This window comes from Alnus glutinosa, chromosome 2 (assembly GCF_958979055.1).
Source record: "Alnus glutinosa chromosome 2, dhAlnGlut1.1, whole genome shotgun sequence".
Taxonomy (NCBI): Eukaryota; Viridiplantae; Streptophyta; class Magnoliopsida; order Fagales; family Betulaceae; genus Alnus; species Alnus glutinosa.
The window spans coordinates 8545001-8564504 of record NC_084887.1 but is presented as its reverse complement, the minus strand read 5'-3'; the positions used below and the strand labels follow the sequence as shown (position 1 = coordinate 8564504).

At 35.5% G+C, this 19504-nt stretch overlaps 2 protein-coding genes across 3 annotated transcripts in view; both read left to right on the top strand.

The window, feature by feature from the left end:
• Window positions 1–231: 231 nt before the first annotated feature.
• LOC133861496 (cell number regulator 2-like) lies at window positions 232–18804 on the top strand. 2 transcript variants are annotated; one of them, XM_062297281.1, is made up of 4 exons: window positions 232–415; window positions 514–589; window positions 1620–1829; window positions 18488–18804. In XM_062297281.1, the coding sequence occupies exons 1-4, from the start codon at window positions 316–318 to the stop codon at window positions 18609–18611; spliced, it is 510 nt and encodes a 169-aa protein (XP_062153265.1). In that variant the 5' UTR covers window positions 232–315; the 3' UTR covers window positions 18612–18804. The 2 variants fall into 2 exon arrangements, with proteins under 2 accessions (XP_062153265.1, XP_062153266.1); XM_062297282.1 differs by having other exon boundaries at window positions 233–415; window positions 514–585.
• Window positions 18805–19067: 263 nt separating this feature from the next.
• The window catches only part of LOC133861567 (uncharacterized), an 11060-nt gene continuing 10623 nt past the window's right edge, over window positions 19068–19504 (top strand). Inside the window, exon 1 of the mRNA XM_062297354.1 lies at window positions 19068–19504. This exon is cut by the window's right edge and continues 424 nt beyond it. The gene's annotated coding sequence lies outside the window, so the exon portion shown is untranslated.

Sequence of the window (19504 nt, the reverse complement as noted above, 5' to 3'; positions counted from 1 at the left end):
AACTTATTACACAATGTCCACATGCAGAAAGATACAATTCCCTTCAAAAAAAAAAAAAAAAAAAAAACAGAAAGATACAATTACATCTAGCTCTATTGTTATCAGAGAAATGAGACAGGTCATTATCTTTTAATAAATTTGTTTAGGAGTAAGAATTGTGGACCCCACCAGCCCCTTGGTTCCGTTTCCGCCAGTACTAATGGTACCCTCACCCTCTTATAAAGTCTTGGTCGTCGGCCGGAGCTTCGCTATTTAAAGAAGTGAATCCCACCTTAATTAGCTATTAATTTCCTTTTCTTCTCAGTGCTAGCTATTATGTATCCTACTAAGAATACCGGTCCCAAATCAGCTTCTCAACTACACCTGAGCAAATGGTCCACTGGTCTATGTGGTTGCTTTGAAGATTGCTCCAGTTGTAAGGCCCTTTCCTTTCTTTTCTTTTTATTATTATTATTTTTTTAAAAAAAAAAAAATCGTATAATTTTTTTCTTTTTTTGTTAATTACTTCTGAAGGCTGCCTTACCTGCTTTGCTCCCTTCATCACCTTTGGCCGCAATGCTGAGATACTGGACGAGGGTCAAACGTGTAAGTAAATTCTACTCATCTTCTTTTATGCTCCGTTTGTTTCGACGTAAAATAATTTCTGAAAAATGGTTTCGGTATTTTCCGGTGTTTGGTAAGGGCGAAAATAATGGTCAACCGAAAAATGATTTCCGTTTGACAAAAAATGCTTAATAAATTTCGGAAAATGATTTACGCTTTTTAAAAGCGTAAATCATTTTCCGTAAATGGTGGATTCAGTCGATTCTTTTTTAAACAATGCAGTCGACCTTTACGTTCAAGCAGTTGACTATTGCCGAATTCTGACAAGTCAGATTCCGACTCCGGTCGGTGTCGGAATTCGACAAATTAAGCAAGAATCCAGCGACGTCCGGCAGATGTCGCCGGATTCCGGGGATATCATGCCGGATTCCGGCCAGATGGCTGGATCTCTGGCATTTTGGCCGGATCCGTATCATGCCGGATTCCGGCTATCTTGCCGGATCCCGCCAGAACGCTGGAAATCCATCCATCTGGCCGAAAATCGTGGACGGATCCGGCCGTTCTAGCCGGATCTCCGGTAGTCCGGCCGGGATACTGGCCGGAGAGGTCGGATCCGGCCAGAACGGCCGGACCCCCGGCATCTGGCCGGATCCGGCTGTTCTGGCTGAATCTCCGGCCAGCTGGCCGAAAACTGGCCAGGATGGCCGGTTTCCGGTCAACTGGCCGGGATCCGGCTGTTTTGTGCCGGATTCCGGCAACTTTCGCAGGAATTTGTATATGCCAAATTTAAAAAAATATTTTTATATTATTTTTTATTTTGTGAATAAAATTTATTTATTTTTTTTAAATTAATATGATTAAATTAAAATATAAAAAACATTTGTAATTTTCCTTACGCGCCAAACATCGAAAAATGATTTCGACGGAAAATATTTTTCTGAAAAATGACTTCCCTAAAACTATTTTACGACGAAAATCATTTTACACCAAAACAAACGGAGCATTAATTAAATAGAAAGAATAATTAGAAGTTGGCCGGATGTCGTAGAATAACTTTGGTATTATACTTTTTGCAGCATGTGGTGGCGCGAGCCTAAGCTGCTTCGCCCTTGCCCAATTAGGTGTTGTATGGTTTTACACATGCTCATACCGAACCAAACTGAGAGCCAGGTTTTCGTTGCCGAAAAAACCGTGCGGGGATTTCTGTGTCCATTTTTGCTGCATTTGTTGCGCTATTTGCCAAGAGTACCGCGAACTCAAGCACCGTGGATTGGACCCTTCGAAAGGTAAAACTCTATGCATGGTCTGTTTTTTTTTTTTTTTTTTTTTTTTTTAAAAAGTATTATTTCTTCATCAATTATGATCATATTATCATTTCATATGCACAACCGCATGTATTTAACAATAATTCTCCATTTTTCTTTTCCATTTAACAAGAATTGAATGCAAAGCGGAAGAACAAAGAGAAAACACAAAGAACTTAATTAGAGAGAGCTTAAGAGAATCAATCTTAGAATGAAGAAAATGATTCTTGTTATTCACTTTCTCATTGAAACAAGTATATATAGTTATACTCTGTTACTTACAAATCGTTTACAAAGACTGATAAACAATTTAACTAAGCTAACATATTTCTAACTTTTCTAACTGATTTACACGGAATTCACACTACCTAAATAACAGTTTGTACAGCTGTATGTCCAGTTGTCATCCAGCTGGTAATCTAGTTTGCAATCGTTGATACTCCCCTTCAAGAAGAATATATATTCAATATATTCATCTTGGAAAACAGATATTCAAAAGCAACTTTGCCAAGAGGTTTAGTGAATATATCTGCAATTTGATGTTGGGAAGTAATATGCATGGTTCGAATGAACCCTTGATGGATTTTATCACAAATAATATGACAATCCATGTCATTATGTTTATTTCTCTCGTGGAAAACTGGATTTGCAGAGATGAATAATGCAACTTTACTATCACAGAATAAAAGTGCAGGCTAAGTATGAAATATGCGAAAATCTTTCAGTAAGGAAATCAACCAAACTAATTCACAAGTTGTAGAAGCCATGGATCTATATTTTGCTTCGGCAGAAGAACCAGAGACCGTGTGCTGCTTTTTAGACTTCCAAGAGATTAAAGATTCACCAAGAAAGATACAAAAATCAGTAACAGAACGACGAGAATCAGAACATCCAGCCCTGTCACTATTACAAAATGCATTGACTTTAAGATCATATTTTGAAGAAAAGAAAAGACCTTGACTAGGACTATTCTTAAGATAGTAAAGGACACGATGAGCTGCATCCAAATGTGGTTGATGTGGACAAGCCATAAATTGGCTAAGAATCTGAATTGAATAAGCAATATATGGTCTAGTGATTGTTAAGTAGATCAATCGACCAATAAGTCTTCTATACTGAGTAGCATCAATAAGTTAAACACCTTCATCTTTGGATAGTTTCAAATTAGACTCCATTGGGAATAGAACAGGCTTAGCAGCAAGTAGCCCATTTTCCCCAAGAATCTTAAGAGTATATTTTCATTCAAACAAAAATACTAGCAACTGTGCGAGCAATCTCAAAACCCAAAAATTACTTCACTGGTCCTAAGTCCTTAAGACGAAATTGAGTGTTCAAATATGCAGATACTTGAACAATAGCATCAACATCATTACTAGAGATGATAATATCATCGACATACACAAGTAATGCAATATAAGAAGTCCCTTGAAGGCGAGTAAAAAGAGAATAATGTGATTTGGATTGCTCAAAACCATGATCCAACAGAGTATTGGAGAACTTTGAAAACCATTGACGTGATGCATGTTTTAAACCATAAAGAGACTTAGTCAACTTGCAGACTTTCTTCTCCTTCTTAGTGTCAAAACCAGGAGGAATAGACATATACACCTCTTCATCTAAGGAACCATAAAGGAATGTGTTACGTACCTAGGGGCTAGGATTATGTGAGAAGGGCATTCATGGAATTATATATTATGTCTCAATGACTAAATAAAATATATTTAGGGATTTGGATTCTTGCTCATAAAGCAAAAATCCCTAATTTAAGGGAATTATATCCCATTATGTTAGGTTTTCTATTAGGAAGGAAATAAGTGAATTAATTATCCCATTAGGTTTAGTAATATTTATGCAATATTTATTTATTTATCGTTTCCGTATTTTCAGCTTTGTAACCCTAAAAATAGGGTATTAAAGAATGAAATAATATCAAGAAGAAATTATTAGACAACTCTTGTAGTTGCTTGGGAGGTTTTTAGGGTTTCTCAAATAATCCCAACATTAGGAGGCCCTGGATACCTCGAATTATCCTACCCCAAATCTACCCAAATTATCATAATTATTATTGTTCATCCCCCATTACGGAGGTTCGTAACATCTTGGTATCAGAGCCAAGTTTCAATATGGCAGAGCAACAGCCGAATCGCATTGAAAAACTAGTGAATACGTTGAGTGGCATGGAGGAGCGAATTCTCAAACATATGGAAGAGAAGTTGGCAGCAATGTTCAACCAATCAACCATGCATGATAGATTCTCTGAAAAATCCTTGGCAGAGTTTCACCAGGGGACAGATCAAATTTTCCAGCCATGGAAAGATGACATTGAGGTGCACAAGCAGGTAATACCACTCCCATCTCTACCCTTAGAAAATCTACCCGAAAAACAATCCACAAAAGAAACACCAGTCCCACCACCATGCAAAGACCCAAACCCAAACATCCACAACGTCTCACCATCACGTATCTAACCATCGGCACAAACACCAACCTTACCCAAAATCCCAGCCAAAACCCAAAAAAAAGACACCTCTTGGCCAAAACTGAAAGCCCAACCCCCACCATCACCACAAACATACACATTCCCACTCAGTTGTCGAGTTACTTACAATGTCTGATTTGGACGTGAAGATGTCAAGGTGTGGGAAGAGAGGCAAGGGCTTGGGCAAAGGAGGACCGAAAAGGCAGAGGAAGGTGCTTCGGGACAACATCCGGAGTTTCACGAAGTCGGCGATTCAGCGTTTGGCAAGTTGTGTCTTTTTCCAAGAGGTGTCTTTTTTTTTGGGGGGGGGGGGGGGGGGGTTTGGCTGGGATTTTTGGTAAGGGTGGTGTTTGTGCCGATGGGTTGATACGTGGTGGTGAGACATTGTGGACGTTTGGGATTGAGTCTTTGCATGGTGGTGGGGCTAGTGTTTCTTTTGTGGGTTGTTTTTCGGGTAGATTTTCTAAGGATAGAGATGGGAGTGGTATTACCTGCTTGTGTACCTTAATGTCATCTCTCCATTGTAGGCAAATTTGATCTGTCCCCTGGTGAAACTCTACCAAGGATTTTTCGGAGAATTTGTCATGCATGGTTGATTGGTTGAACATTGCCGCCAACCTCTCTTCCATACGTTTGAGAATTCGCTCCTCCTTGCCACTCAACGTATTCACTAGTTTTTCAATGCGATCCGGCCGTTGCTCTGCCATGTTGAAACTTGGTTCTGATACCAAGATGTTATGGACCTCTGTAATAGAGGATGAACAATAATAATTATGATAATTTGGGTAGATTTAAGGTAGGATAATTCGAGGTATTCTAGGCCTCCAATGTTAGGATTATTCGAGAAACTCTAAAAAACTCCCAAGCAACTACAAGAGCTGTCTAATAATTTTCTTCTTGATATTATTTCATTCTTCAATACCCTATTTATAGGGTTACAAAGCTGAAAATACGGAAACGATAAATAAATAAATATTGCATAAATATTACTAAACCTAATGGGATAATTAATTCACTTGTTTCCTTCCAAATAGAAAACCTAACATAATGGGATATAATTCCCTTAAATTAGGGATTCTTGCTTTATGGGCAAGAATCCAAATCCCTAAATATATTTTATTTAGTCATTGAGACGTAATATATAATTCCATGAATGCCCTTCTCACATAATCCTAGCCCCTAGGTACATAACAGAATGCATTATTGACATCTAGCTGTGTTAAGTGCCATCCCTTAGTAGCAACAATAGCAAGAAAAATCCTAATGGTGGTCAATTTGGCCACTGGAGAGAATGTCTTGTGATAATCCAACCCTTCACATTGTGTAAAGCCCTTGGCTATTAAATGAGCTTTGTAACGTTCAATCTGTCCATCAGATTTGTACTTGATTTTGTTAACCCACTTACATCCTATAAGTTTCTTGTTAGGTGGAAGATCAACAAGAATCCAAGTTTGATTTTGTTCAAGTGCCTCAATCTCAGTATCCATATCTGCTCTCAAATGAGGATATTTGCCAGCTTGGTGATAAAATTTTGGCCCAAAATTAGTAGACACATATAAACTAAAATGTTTATAAGAAGTGGAAAGTTTATCATAAGAAAGTACATAGGAAAGAGGATACTGATTATCTGAAGATACAACAGTGTTGGCCAAATGGAATGATGAATGTGGAAGGGAAAAAGTAGAAATGTTACAATGAAAATCTTGCAAGTAACCAGGTGGACGTTTGACTGTAGAAGATTTTCGAAAAGGGAGTGAAGATAAAGGAGTAATATATGCAGAATGATGTATTAAATCATTAGAATGATGAGAATTTGAAGTATCTGGTTCTATATTAGTAGATGAATCAATAGGGAATGAAGTTGAATGAAACTCAAAATTCGAAGGTGGATTAAGAAGAACAAAACAACCATCAGAGGTAAGATATAATAAATTTAAAGCATATGGAATTATACATTTAAAAATTACATCTCTAGAAATGAAAACAGATTTAGTATATAAATCGAAAAGAGTATATCCTTTAACACCCAAAGGATATCCTAAGAATAAGTATGGTTTAGCTCGAGGATCAACTTTTGTTCAAGAACGAGTGATTGTTGATGCATAAGAAAGACAACCAAACACACATAAGTGAGATTATATTGGACGCTTGGAAAATAAAACTTCAAAAAGCGATTTATTTGACATATGAGGTGTAGGAGTTCTATTGATTAAGTGAGTGGTAGTAAGGACACATTCTCCCTAAAACATAAGTGGAAGATGTGCCTAAAAACGTAAGGATCGAGCTACGTTTAATCGATGCTGGTGTTTACGTTACACAATGGCATTTTGTTTAGGTGTCTCAACACAACTACAATGGTGAATTGTTCCTTTAGAGGCATAAAATTCATCCAATAAAAATTCAACACCATTGTCAGTTCGTAAATATTTGATTTTACATTGAAATTGAGTTTCAACATAAGCAACAAAAAAAAAAAAAAAAAAAAAAATTGAACAAGATTACGAGCTTGAGACTTGGTTTGCATAAAAAAAAAAAACCAAGTGAAGCAACTGTGTGTGAAAACAATAGTGAGAAAATATTAGGAACCATTAGTTGATTGAACAAAAAATGGACCCCAAATATCACAATGATCTAGATCAAAAGGTGTGACGACCCCCCTTTTTTTTTTTTGAAAATATACAAACAAATCTTCACAGTGGCACAACTACGTGTCGCTCAGCGAACATAATGTACACATTCCATAACGTGTACCTGATATTCAGAGTTACATCTAACAACGGAATATAAAAATTAATGTGCAGCAGAACACTTATCATAAGCGAAAATACATCTAATACATAACGGTTAATTACGACAAGAGCCATTTACTAGTCTATCTATTTAAGGCTTATAAAACACATTACACTAACTACATAATAAAAAACAGGCTCAACAAATACATATGCCACGTAGGACATGAGCCATAAATAAAATACCCAAAATCCGGACTACCCATGAGTCTGTGACTTATGACTGTTGCGATGTGCTCCAATCATAGCATCACATACGCTAGGTGGACAAGTCATTATCTATATCCGCAGAACCTGCAACCAAAGCATCAGTGTCTGCACGGTTGCGAGGGTTGCCGCATTCGTACAGGTGGAATTATGAGTCCATCGTCTTAACATAAATAAATAAATTATGACCTCAGAAGTATATTATTCACTGAGGTTTTGCAAAGAACCAACTTTTCATTTTTAGTTATGCGTACACTATAACAACCACTAATTTTATAAACTTTTGTTTGAAAACCCCCATACTTGATATAGCAAACACTAACTAATAGAAAACATTTAAAGCATACTATGTAGCTGAGCTTATACGTAGAAGTTCTATTATTGGAAACAACTACATACATCCTCACCTACTATATTACATTTGATTTAGTGAGACTTAGAAAATAATGATATTTAAATCATGCAACTGTCCGATAAAAATATACATAAGTTATTTTCCATTGAGACTCTTATGCATACTAATACGTCTAGCATAAAACTACTATATATCATAATGTGAAAACAATTCAATTATCATAAAACAAATGCTATGCATTATTGTCATTCGTCATCATTTGCCAAGGGAATTGAACCTCGGTCTTATTTGTTTTCCAAGGGAATTTAACCCCGGTTTTGTTTGTTTCATGCTCAATGCTCATGCATAAATACTATACATTTAATTTCATGGACATGACTTTAACACATGCTTTATTCATAAAACATAAACAGTTCAACATGTCATTTTCTCAAATAATTTGCATAACTTAAATTTCCAACCGCAATAGTCATCAAAACATAGCTTAAAATTCAAACCGCAGTAGGCAATAAAACAATTCAAGTCATATCTCAAAACACCAAACATATTTCATATTCATATCTCAAATCGTCTTAAATCACATAAATATTATTGTCATATTTCAACATAATTAAAACTACTCAAAACATTCAAAACATATAATTAACATATTGTTGATTCGATATGAAAAACACATTATTTGCATTTCTATAAAATACATAAAAAGTAACTTTTCTTAGTGAGTAGAATACTCACCATGGCTGTGAGGATTTAAGCACTAGCTCTCCTAGACACCACCTTGCAATGTACCACTGTGGAATAACACATTGCACTGTTTAACACTATAAATAATTAACACCCTAATTAGCACTTGAATCGCTCAAGGCTAAACTGTTGGAAAACCCATAATATTTTTAAGGGTTCCAAACGTCTACCCATAAATCCTCTACACTAACTAAAACTCAAACAATACTAACCCAAAGTATTTACTAAGGTTTCGGTATTAAAATCACTATTTAACAATTTACTCATATTATTACTAACCCACAATTAAATTCACTAACTCATAAATTATTTCTAGGGGTAATTACCTTTTCCCCCCATCAACTACCAGCCATTGTCAACATGCCCCCATGAACTGACACCTCGACCAAAAGAGAGCATCCAACTACCATCGTTACCCACTTTGCCCCCATCCTTCAGAAGATTCCGTTAACTTGAATGGAATATTCCATTTTTGGGCGTTAGTTTTTGTTTAAAGACCAAAATGCCCTCTACAGTAATTAATAAAAAAAAATATTAAAATTAATATATTTTTTTGTTTTAAAAAAAAAAACAAAAACAAAAATTAATCTAAGGATGGCGCCTTTTTTTAGTTTTTTTTTTTTAAATATTAATTTTAATATTTTTTTATTAATTACTGTAGAGGGCATTTTGGTCTTTGTGTGAATTAGACTGACAGATGGGGGCAAAGTGGGTAACGATGGTAGTTGGATGCTCTCTTTTGGTCGAGGTGTCAGTTCATGGGGGCATGTTGACAATGGCTGGTAATTGGTGGGGGGAAAAGGTAATTACCCCTTATTTCTACTAACACTTATATACCAACATTAAGCCCAAAATTATACTCACTAATCTTTTTACAATAATTACAAACTTATTAACTTAAATCGTTAACACATCTAAATTCACATTATTCGTAAAATTACGTTCACTAATCTTTTTACAAAACCCATAGCTAGTTTGGGATTAATCATCACAATAACCACAATTAATCCCCAAATTAACAATCTAGGTTTTAGACATTTAAAAACCCCAAATTAATTTAACCCATCAAATTAGGGTTTCCAATCTTAATCCATACTTTATAAACCACTACCCCAAACACAATATTATTGACCCATAACATTTACTAAAGGTTAATCACATAAAAACACCATTAAAATCAAATACCCAAAAGTTAGGGTTTGAGGAAACTCACCAAAAATTTGATCAAACCAAAACCCAAGGTTTTGGTAGCTTCAGGCAAGTTCCAAGTAACCCATTACCTAAAGAAAACACTAGAATAAACTCACATTTAACCCAAAATCTCAAGAATACGAGTTTAGTGTTTTACCTCAAAACGATTGATGAAAATGTAGATCCAAGTGCAAGGATCTTATTTCCGAAGATGGATTGAAGATCGAACTGTTGGATCTTCGTAGATCGTACTTTTTTGGAAGAGAAGAAATGAGAAACCCCCTTTTTCTTTTCTATTTGTTTTTTCTTCTCGGGTCAAGAGGCATACCGCCTCTTTCCCCATTTTTTTTTAATTTTTTATTTTAAAAAGAGGAGCACGCCTACCTCTTCCATTCTTTTTTATTATTATTATTATTTTTCTTTTACTTTTCTATTTTTGCTTTAGTTTGACTTTTCTTTTCTTTTCTTTCTTTTTTTTTCTTTTCTTATTCCATTTTTTTTTCTTATTTTATTTTTATTTCATTTTCTATTTTATTTTATTTTCTAATTCTTTTCTATTTCTATTTTCTTTCTATTTTCTAATTGTTTTTCTTTTCTCTTTTCTGATTCTTTTTCTTTTCTTTGGACTTTAACAATATTCTCTTGCATTTTATTTTCTTGGCTACCATTTACAAGTCTATAGGATAAAAATAAAACATTTTGTTTTATTTTTACCACACAAAATAGACTTATTTTTATTAAAACTTAATAAACCCATTATATATTTTCTTGGACATTATATCCCTCCCCCCTTATAAAAATTTTGTCCTCGAAATTTGGACATTGATTCACTTTACGTACATACGGGCATGTATTCTTTACTAGAAACACTCATGCACGTATGCGTTTTACATGGATATTTATGCGAAAGTGGTATGATACAACAATCATACCCAGATTTATTCGCTAAAATGAGGAATTGCTCCTGCAATTAAGGATTATACATCCATGTGGCTTCCTCAACATCGTGATTTCACCACAGAGTTCTCACTAACAGAATGATTTTAGTGTTTTCTTACAAACCATCACTCGCTTTGAATCTCTTCATAAGTCAATTTCCATTGAATATGAAGAAGCTCATCACAAATGGGGGTCGTAAACACACTCACAACAGAGAAATACGAGGAAAGTCTTGAATGCCCGCTAAAACTAGGAGACAGCACGACCAATTATGTGATGGACATACGTTTTGCATTAGGGACAACTCAATATATATCTAGAATGGAGCACATCCATATTGCCCAAAGCGTTACATGTTTCGCATTGGCGACACCTTGTATTTCACAAGATCACCCATTTGAAACACAGATTTGCAGTGAGGTTTATCCATATAGCTTACCATTACTATGTAGTGAATATCCACTTTGAACGAGTGCAGTCTTCCCTAGAATCACGCACCACTTCAAAGCTCACTGATCGTCTCTTGCCAACTTCATGCCAAATGAAATGGCATTCCACGCTCGTGTCTATACAATTTTACGTGCGATACAACATCAGTAGTTGTAAACTACCATAACTAGTAGTCACAACCAATGATGGGTATGATAACGAACTCTATGGATTCCCACACGCATAACTTAGGTGTATCCTCAAGTGTCTAAATAGATCTGTCGGATTAGACGTCCGCATGCAGAGGGTATGATGCGCTAACGCTCCAAATACATTTAGAGTCAATCTCGCCAACACAAGATTTCATACACAGTGCATTAGTTGTGACAGTGGCTTCAATTGCATGACAGGGCATCTTGACATCAAGATCTCCTAGCACTTCAAGCCATCATAGTTGCCTTATACGTTAATCTCTCATTCACAAGAGTGCATTAAGACTTGGGTGATAAGTGTGAATTCCACACACTTCATCATAGGGACATTGCTCACAAATTAGTTGGGCATAGACCATTGCTACTAACTCTGATTCATAGTGACAAGTAGCATAGGCTACATCCCTGTTATTACACAAGGGTGCATCCCCGCCCTATCGCGATGTATATGTGCAAGCCACATACCCAATAATCTCAATGGGTAGTTTAAGCACAGGTGCAATTGTGTGTTCACGATCTATTGTGTTGACTACGTGTGCATTCTCGTTCATTACATAAACCAAGAATGACACTTCCTCAACCAAAGCTCACCTCTCATGAACTTGGAGAAGAATCCATTTTACTAAGCACTTCCAACACTAATATCAAGTGTCTTCCATACTCGACATGACTAGTCGAATAAACTAACGTGTCAACGTTACGCTCAGCTACTCAGATGAGTAAGTACCCATGAAACGCTTAATTCATCAAGTCCATAAATACCAACGGTGTATTTGTCAATCCAAATGGCATCACCAAAAACTCATAATGGTCATACCATATATGGATCACTAACTTTGGCACATTACCTTTCGCACCAAAAGTCAATGGTATCTCGAAAGAAAGTCAATCTCCCAAGAATATCGAAACTCCTTGAGTTGACTGAGCAAGCCGTCAGTTCTCTTTATAGAACACTCGTCCTAGATTGCAACTAGGTTTAGCACACTGTAACCTATGCATCCTCGCATAGACTTGTGACTAAATTGGAAACATCTGCATTATCTGAATGTTCCCAACTCGAACTCGATATGAGCTTGGCTTAGGCATAAGCTAAACACACAAGTGTACACTCTCAGATATTCATCATTGTCAAACGTCGAAGAGAGAAAGAGCGGAGTAACTCGCAAATGAGACTCGCAAAGTTCAGACTCTATACTATAGGGTAGGAATACAGCTACCCACTCATGATTATCTACGTTCACTTCTACTCTTTGATCGTCAATCCATTCCAAATTGACACCAAAGCCCTGCGAGTTAATATCGTAGTTCAACATGGTAAGCTTTATTGTTTAGCATGTTGAACACCGAAATCCTATATGTATGGCATTAAAACTCAACATATTACTTGTTGAAGCTAAATATGCCAACATTGGAACTCTACACACATAACACTGCTAGCTTTGCTGACAGAGTCTTTTCTCTAATACCAATGAAACAATTGTCCACACATTTCCTGCAAGTTAATGCGTCACCAACAAAAGTGGCCATGCAAGTGTTCTAATCTAAGAGTTCGATGCTCAATTTGCATAACTTACACATGCAAATGAGACATGGGTGGACCACTTAACATATTGAACTAAATGAGTTAAACGCAGTAGCTCATCATGTCGAACACTAGAGTTAGCAGTGTCACTACCCATATGTGCTAAGGCAATGACCTCCATATTTACTATGGACAAATGCGTCACCAATAGAAATAGTCACGCACGTTTGATTTTAAAGGTTTGGTACTCATTATGTAGCTATGCCTAATGAGACATACAAATGGATAACACTCAAATAAACCAAATGCACACAATGCTACAACATAAAGGTATAATACTTGTGGCAGCATCGGCAGCATTTGTAGTGGTTGGACAGACTTTAGCATTGCTTAGTGTGAGTAGGCACACCATACCTGAGCAAACTGTCTCGGTTGGTAGTTGCCCGCTAAAGGTACTCGAGTTTGGCGGCAACAAGTTGGTGACTTAACGTGGAATGGCCTCCTCGACCATATTTACAACTCGCCCTAGATATTCTATGACAAATATCTGAGCATAGCTCCCTACACACTACACTGGGCAACGCTAGAACTGCTTTGAGTCAAAGCGACTAACGAGGGACATAGCTTTGTGAGGTGGCCAAGTCTACCACATCGAAAGCATACCCGTGATTCTATACGACACATACACCAAAGTGTGGCTTCCCACAAATGGGTGCACCGCGTGACACCGAAGCGGCTCACAAAGGCATCCTCTTCTCCAAGGAACTTAGAGCCACAACCAATAAGTTGCTTCTTCGGCGGTGAGGAAGCATGAGCTCCCAATGACATTGACCATTTTCTACTCAAATGATTCGTGGTCGAAGGTCCATCAATGAGGAACGCCTAAAACCACTACTAACGAACAATTTCCTCGACAAGGAGGAAGGAGGAGGTAAAGGTGCCTAAAATCACTCCCACCTCAATCACTCGCTGAGGAATCCTCTTCCTCATTGTGTATCAACATTGCTTGTCTAGGTGGCATGACTTGTCTGTAAATTGAAATGCCACATAGACAATACTGCGTAAAAAAGATTACATGCATCACAATACCCATGCAATGCACCTAAGAAGCTTATTCTAAACCGTTCTCCATTTAAGCGATATACTCTACACAATCACATTGAAGTTAACCTACAATGTGAAAGTGAGAGGTAAGCTAACTATACGTAAATCAAAAGATATGCATCACAAAATTCATGTAAAGCAAATGGAGTATTACATTTTAATTTCCTATCTTTGTCCTAAGGCTCTTTTGTTAGACTTAAACTTTGACACAACCCTAGGTTTCTGCTTTCCAATTTTCCTAACCAACCCTAGAGCTAACAGCTCTGATACCATTTGCTATGACGACCCTTTTTTTTTTTTGAAAACATATAAACGGATCTTCATAGTGGCATGACTACGTGTCGCTCAGCCAACATAACGTACACGTTCCATAATGTGTAGCTGATATTCAGAGTTACATCTAACATCGGAATATTAGAATCAATGTGCAGCGAAATACTTATCGTAAGCGGAAATACATCTAATACATAACGGTTAATTACGACAAGAGCCATTTACAGGTCTATCTATTTAAGGTTTATAAAACACATTACACTAACTACATACTAAAATACAGGCTCAACAAATACATATGCCATGTAGGACACGAGCCATAAATAAAATACCCAAAATCCGGACTACCCATGAGTCTGTGGCTTATGATTGTCACGATGTGCTCCAATCATAGATTCTTATACGCTAGGTGGACGAGTCATTATCTATATCCGCAGAATTTGCAACCAAAGCATCAGTGTTTGCACGGTTGCGGGGGTTGCCACATCAATATAGGTGGAATTATGAGCACATCGTCTTAGCATAAATAAATACACTAAGACCTCAGAAGTACACTATTCACCGAGTTTTTGCAAAGAACCAATTTTTCATTATTAGTCATGCGTACACTATAACAGCCACCAATTCTATAAACTTTTGTTTGAAAACCCCCATACCTAATATAGCAAACACCAACTAATAGAAAACATTTAAAGCATACTACGCAGCTGAGCTTCTACGTAGAAGTTCCATTGTTGGAAACAACTACATACATCCTCACCTACTATATTACTTTTGATTCAGTGAGACTTAGAAAATAATGACATTTAAATCATACAACCATCCGATAGAAATATACATAAGTTCTTTTCCATTGAGACTCTTATGCATACTAATATGTCTAGCATAAAACTACTATATATCATAACGTGAAACCAATTCAATTATCATAAAACAAATGCTATGCATGCTTGTCATTCGTCATCGTTTGCCAAGGGAATTGAACCCCGGTTATGTTCGTTTGCCAAGGGAATTGAACCCCGGTCTTATTTGTTTGCCAAGGGAATTTAATCCCGGTCTTGTTTGTTTCATGCTCAATGCTCATGCACAAATACTTTTAATTTCATGGACATGACTTTAATATATGCTTTATTCATAAAACATAAACAGTTCAACATGTCATTTTCTCAAACAATTTGCATAATTTAATTTCCAACCGCAACAGTCAGCAAAACATAGCTTAAAATTACAATCGCAGTAGGCAATAAAACACTTCAAGTCATATCTCAAAACACCAAACATATTTCATACTTATATCTCGAATCATCTTAAATCACATAAACATTATTGCCATATTTCAACATAAGTAAAACTACTCAAAACATCCAAAACATATAATTAACATATTGTTGGTTCGATATGAAAAACACATTATTTGCATTCCTATAAAATACATAAAAAGTAACTTTTCTCAGTGAGTACAATACTCACCTTGGCTGTGCGGATTTAAGCACCAGGTCTCCTAGACACCACCTTCTAATATATCACTGTGAAATAACACATTGCACTATTTAGCACTTTAAATAATTAACACCCTAACTAGCACTTGAATCGCTCAAGGCTAAACCGTTGGAAAACTCATAATATTTTTAAGGGTTCCAAACGTCTACCCATAAATCCTATACACTAACAAAAACTCAAACAATACTAACCCAAAATATTTACTAAGGTTTAGGTATTAAAATCATTATTTAACTATTTACTCATATCATTACTTACTTACCCACAATTAATTTCACTAACCTATAAATAATTTCTACTAACACTTATATACTAACATTAACCCTGAAATTATACTCACTAATCTTTTTACAATAATTACAAACTTCTTAACTTAAATCATTAACACATCTAAAATAACATTATTCGTAAAATTACGTTCATTAATCTTTTTACAAAACCCATAGCTAATTTGGGATTAATCATCACAATAACCGCAATTAATCCTCAAATTAACAATCTAGGTTTTAGACATTTAAAAATCCCAAATTAATTTAACCCATCAAATTAGGGTTTCCAATCTTAACCCATAATTTCTAAATCACTACCCCAAACACAATATTATTAACTCATAACATTTACTAAAGGTTAATCACATAAAAACACCATTAAAATCAAATACTCAAAAATTAGGGTTTGAGGAAACTCACCAAAAATTTCACCAAATCAAAACCCATGGTTTGGGTAGCTTCAAGTAAGTTCCAAGTAATCCATTACCTAAAGAAAACACTAGATTAAACTCACATTTCAAGATTTTAACACAAAATCTCAAGAACACGGGTTTAGTGTTTTACCTCAAAACGATTGGAGAAAATGTAGATCCAAGTGCAAGGATCACATTTCCAAAGATAGATTGAAAATCGGACCGTTGGATCTTCGTAGATTGTAGTTTTTTGGAAGAGAAGAAATGAGAAACCCCCTTTTTCTTTTCTATTTTTTTTTCTTCTCGGGTCAAGAGGCATATTGCCTCTTTTCCCTTTTTTTTTTTTTTTTTTTTTTAAGTGAGGTGCGCCTCACTAAGAGTGAGGCACGCCTCACATGTTGCTAGGTGTGGGGTGCAAGCCTCACACCTTATCCTTTATTTGTTTCTCTTTTTATTTTTTATTTTTATTTTTTTATTTAAAAAGAGGAGCACGCTTGCCTCTTCCATTCTTTTTTTTTTTCTTATTTATTTATTTATTTTTTACTTTATTTTATTTTCTATTTCTATTTTCTTTTTATTTTCTAATCCTTTTTCTTTTCTCTTTTTTGATCCATTTTCTTTTCTTTGGACTTTACTTTCTTGGCTATCATTTACAAGTCTATAGGATAAAAAAATATTTACCACACCAAATAGACTTATTTTTATTTAAACTTAATAAACCTATTAAATATTTTCTTGGACATTACAAAAGATAAATGTGAAATAGAATTGCTAATAGCAAAAGGCAATCGTTGTTGCTTTGCAAGGGGACACACAACACAAACATGATTTGAATTGAAAGAAATTTTTGGAAATGGAGAATGTAACAAACAAAGTCTAGCTAATGACAAGTGACCTAGCCTATAATGCCAAATGTCATCAGAGACGGCTTTTATCGAAACATTAGAAGAAACAGAGTTCACTCGTGGATGTGAAACTGATTGCTACAAGTAGAAAAAACCATGCCTTTCTTTACCCAATCCAATCATCATCCATGGGTCCAGATTCTGTAAAAAAAACAGATACCAGTAATGAATGTAAGGCAATCAAACCGCAGTGACTACAAACTAGCTAATCCTTGCACAGATTTGATTGCTTATGAAATCGACTTTGACTTACTTGCACAGAAGGAACAGTTTTACTCATTAATGCTGCAGAATTATGAGTAAAATAACCAATAAAAGAGGATGCCTCTCTTTGGCGCTCTTCTTGAAGAATCAAGGAAAAGACTTTGTTAATGGGAGGCAGAGGATCAATCAATAGGATTTGACCTCTGATACGCACCTATCAAAAGACTTTCTTGAGATAAAGTAGATATAGACTTTTGAATCTGGTAGATACGAGGACCATTCTTCAGTGAGAAATGTTCCTTTAGATCAATCCAGACAGCTTCAACAAAATTAATATAGATAATGCTAGAAGCGATATCTTTTGAAATTGAATTCAGAATCCATAAAAGTACCATCGTATTGCACGTGATCCATGCACGATAGGCAGCACCAGCACCATCAGCTGGTTTCTTTATTAATCCATCAATGAAACAAACTTTGTTCTTGGTAGTGAGAGCCATGACCATTGATCTACTTTAGGTTTGATAATTCTCTTCGTCCAACAGTTGAGAGACAATCATAATACTTGGACTATCTCCATGATGGAGATAGTAAGGTTTTGATGATTCTTCATTCAAGGAAGATGAAGAAGAAGGTGCAAATGGAGATGAACATATAGAATACAGAGGAACTGAAAAAGAGAACTCAGAGGTAGCCATGAGAATTGATTTGGCTAAAAATGCTCTGATACCATAACAAGAATTGAATATAGAGCGGAAGAATAATGAGAAAACACAAAGAACTTAGAGATAGTTTAAGAGAATCAATCTTAGAATGAATAAAATGATTCGTGTTATTCACTTTTTCTTTGAAACAAGTATATATAGTTACGCTCTATTACTTACAAATCATTTACAAAGACTGATAACCAATTTAACTAAGCTAATATATTTCTAACTATTCTAACTAATTTACACGGAATTCACGCTAACTAAATAATTGTTTGTACAACTGTATGTCCAGTTGTCATCCAGATAGTACTCTAGTTTGCAATTGCTAATACCATTTATTTGTTCTAATCTTTTTGTTTTGTTTTGTTTTTTGGGTTGCGTTCGATGTGATACAGGTTGGGTATTCCATTCTCGGAGAATGGAGGGTGGAGCAACAACGCCTCCATCTATCGCATTGGGCATGACTCGTTAAGGTTTCCATGGGGTTTCTCCTTGGGTATTCAATGCTTGGAGAAGTAAAGAGAATGATAAAATATTGTGGGATGACTGCATCTAAATAGTGTGAACGTTGGCTACGAAGTGTAAGAAATATTAGATTTCAAATACGTATATTAAAGTGCGGTTAGAGACACAAGTGTGCTGGTACCTCTAAAAAAATATTATTAAAAACTTGTTTTAATTTTTAAATTTGTTAGAAAAAAAATTAGTCCAAGTCTTTTATTTCTTATTTTGGCTCCTAGAATATATATATATATATATATATATATATATTTTATATGGTCGAACCCCCTCAAAATTGAATTTCTAGTTCCGTCCCTAAGTGTGGTTGATATGCCACATATATTTAGTGTGTTTAAATTCAAAATAATTACATGTTTTTGGTAATTTATTAAAAATAATTAATTATTTGTGGAAATATAATTGAATTACTCCTTGATAGGAGGAATAAATAAGATAAAATTCTATTGAGAGTCCATGACCTATCTTATAAATAAAAAGTTTGTGTATTTCATCTGTGAGCCATTATTGGGTATAGGTTATACGATACATCTGTAATATCACAAGTATTAATGACTTAGGTTTAAGAGTGCCTTAATAAAAAAAACTATGAGATATTAGGGTCGGAACTAAGAGAAATGATGGGGAAGTTCAGAATTTTGAGCATGTTCTGCGAAGGTTGAACATTCAAAAAGGATATCGAACGGTCGATACCAAACATTCGAATTGGATCTCAAATGCTCGATCGCGGGATGCTGATCGTTCGATGAGAGTTTAAGAACTTTTATTTTTGCCACCTCAACCCTTTTTGAAAACACATGGAAACTAAAGGGAAATGATTAGGATAATGATTATAGGATCGATTATAGTGTGAAGGTTAGGGTAGGATTCCTAAAGGACAGAAAATCACTGGA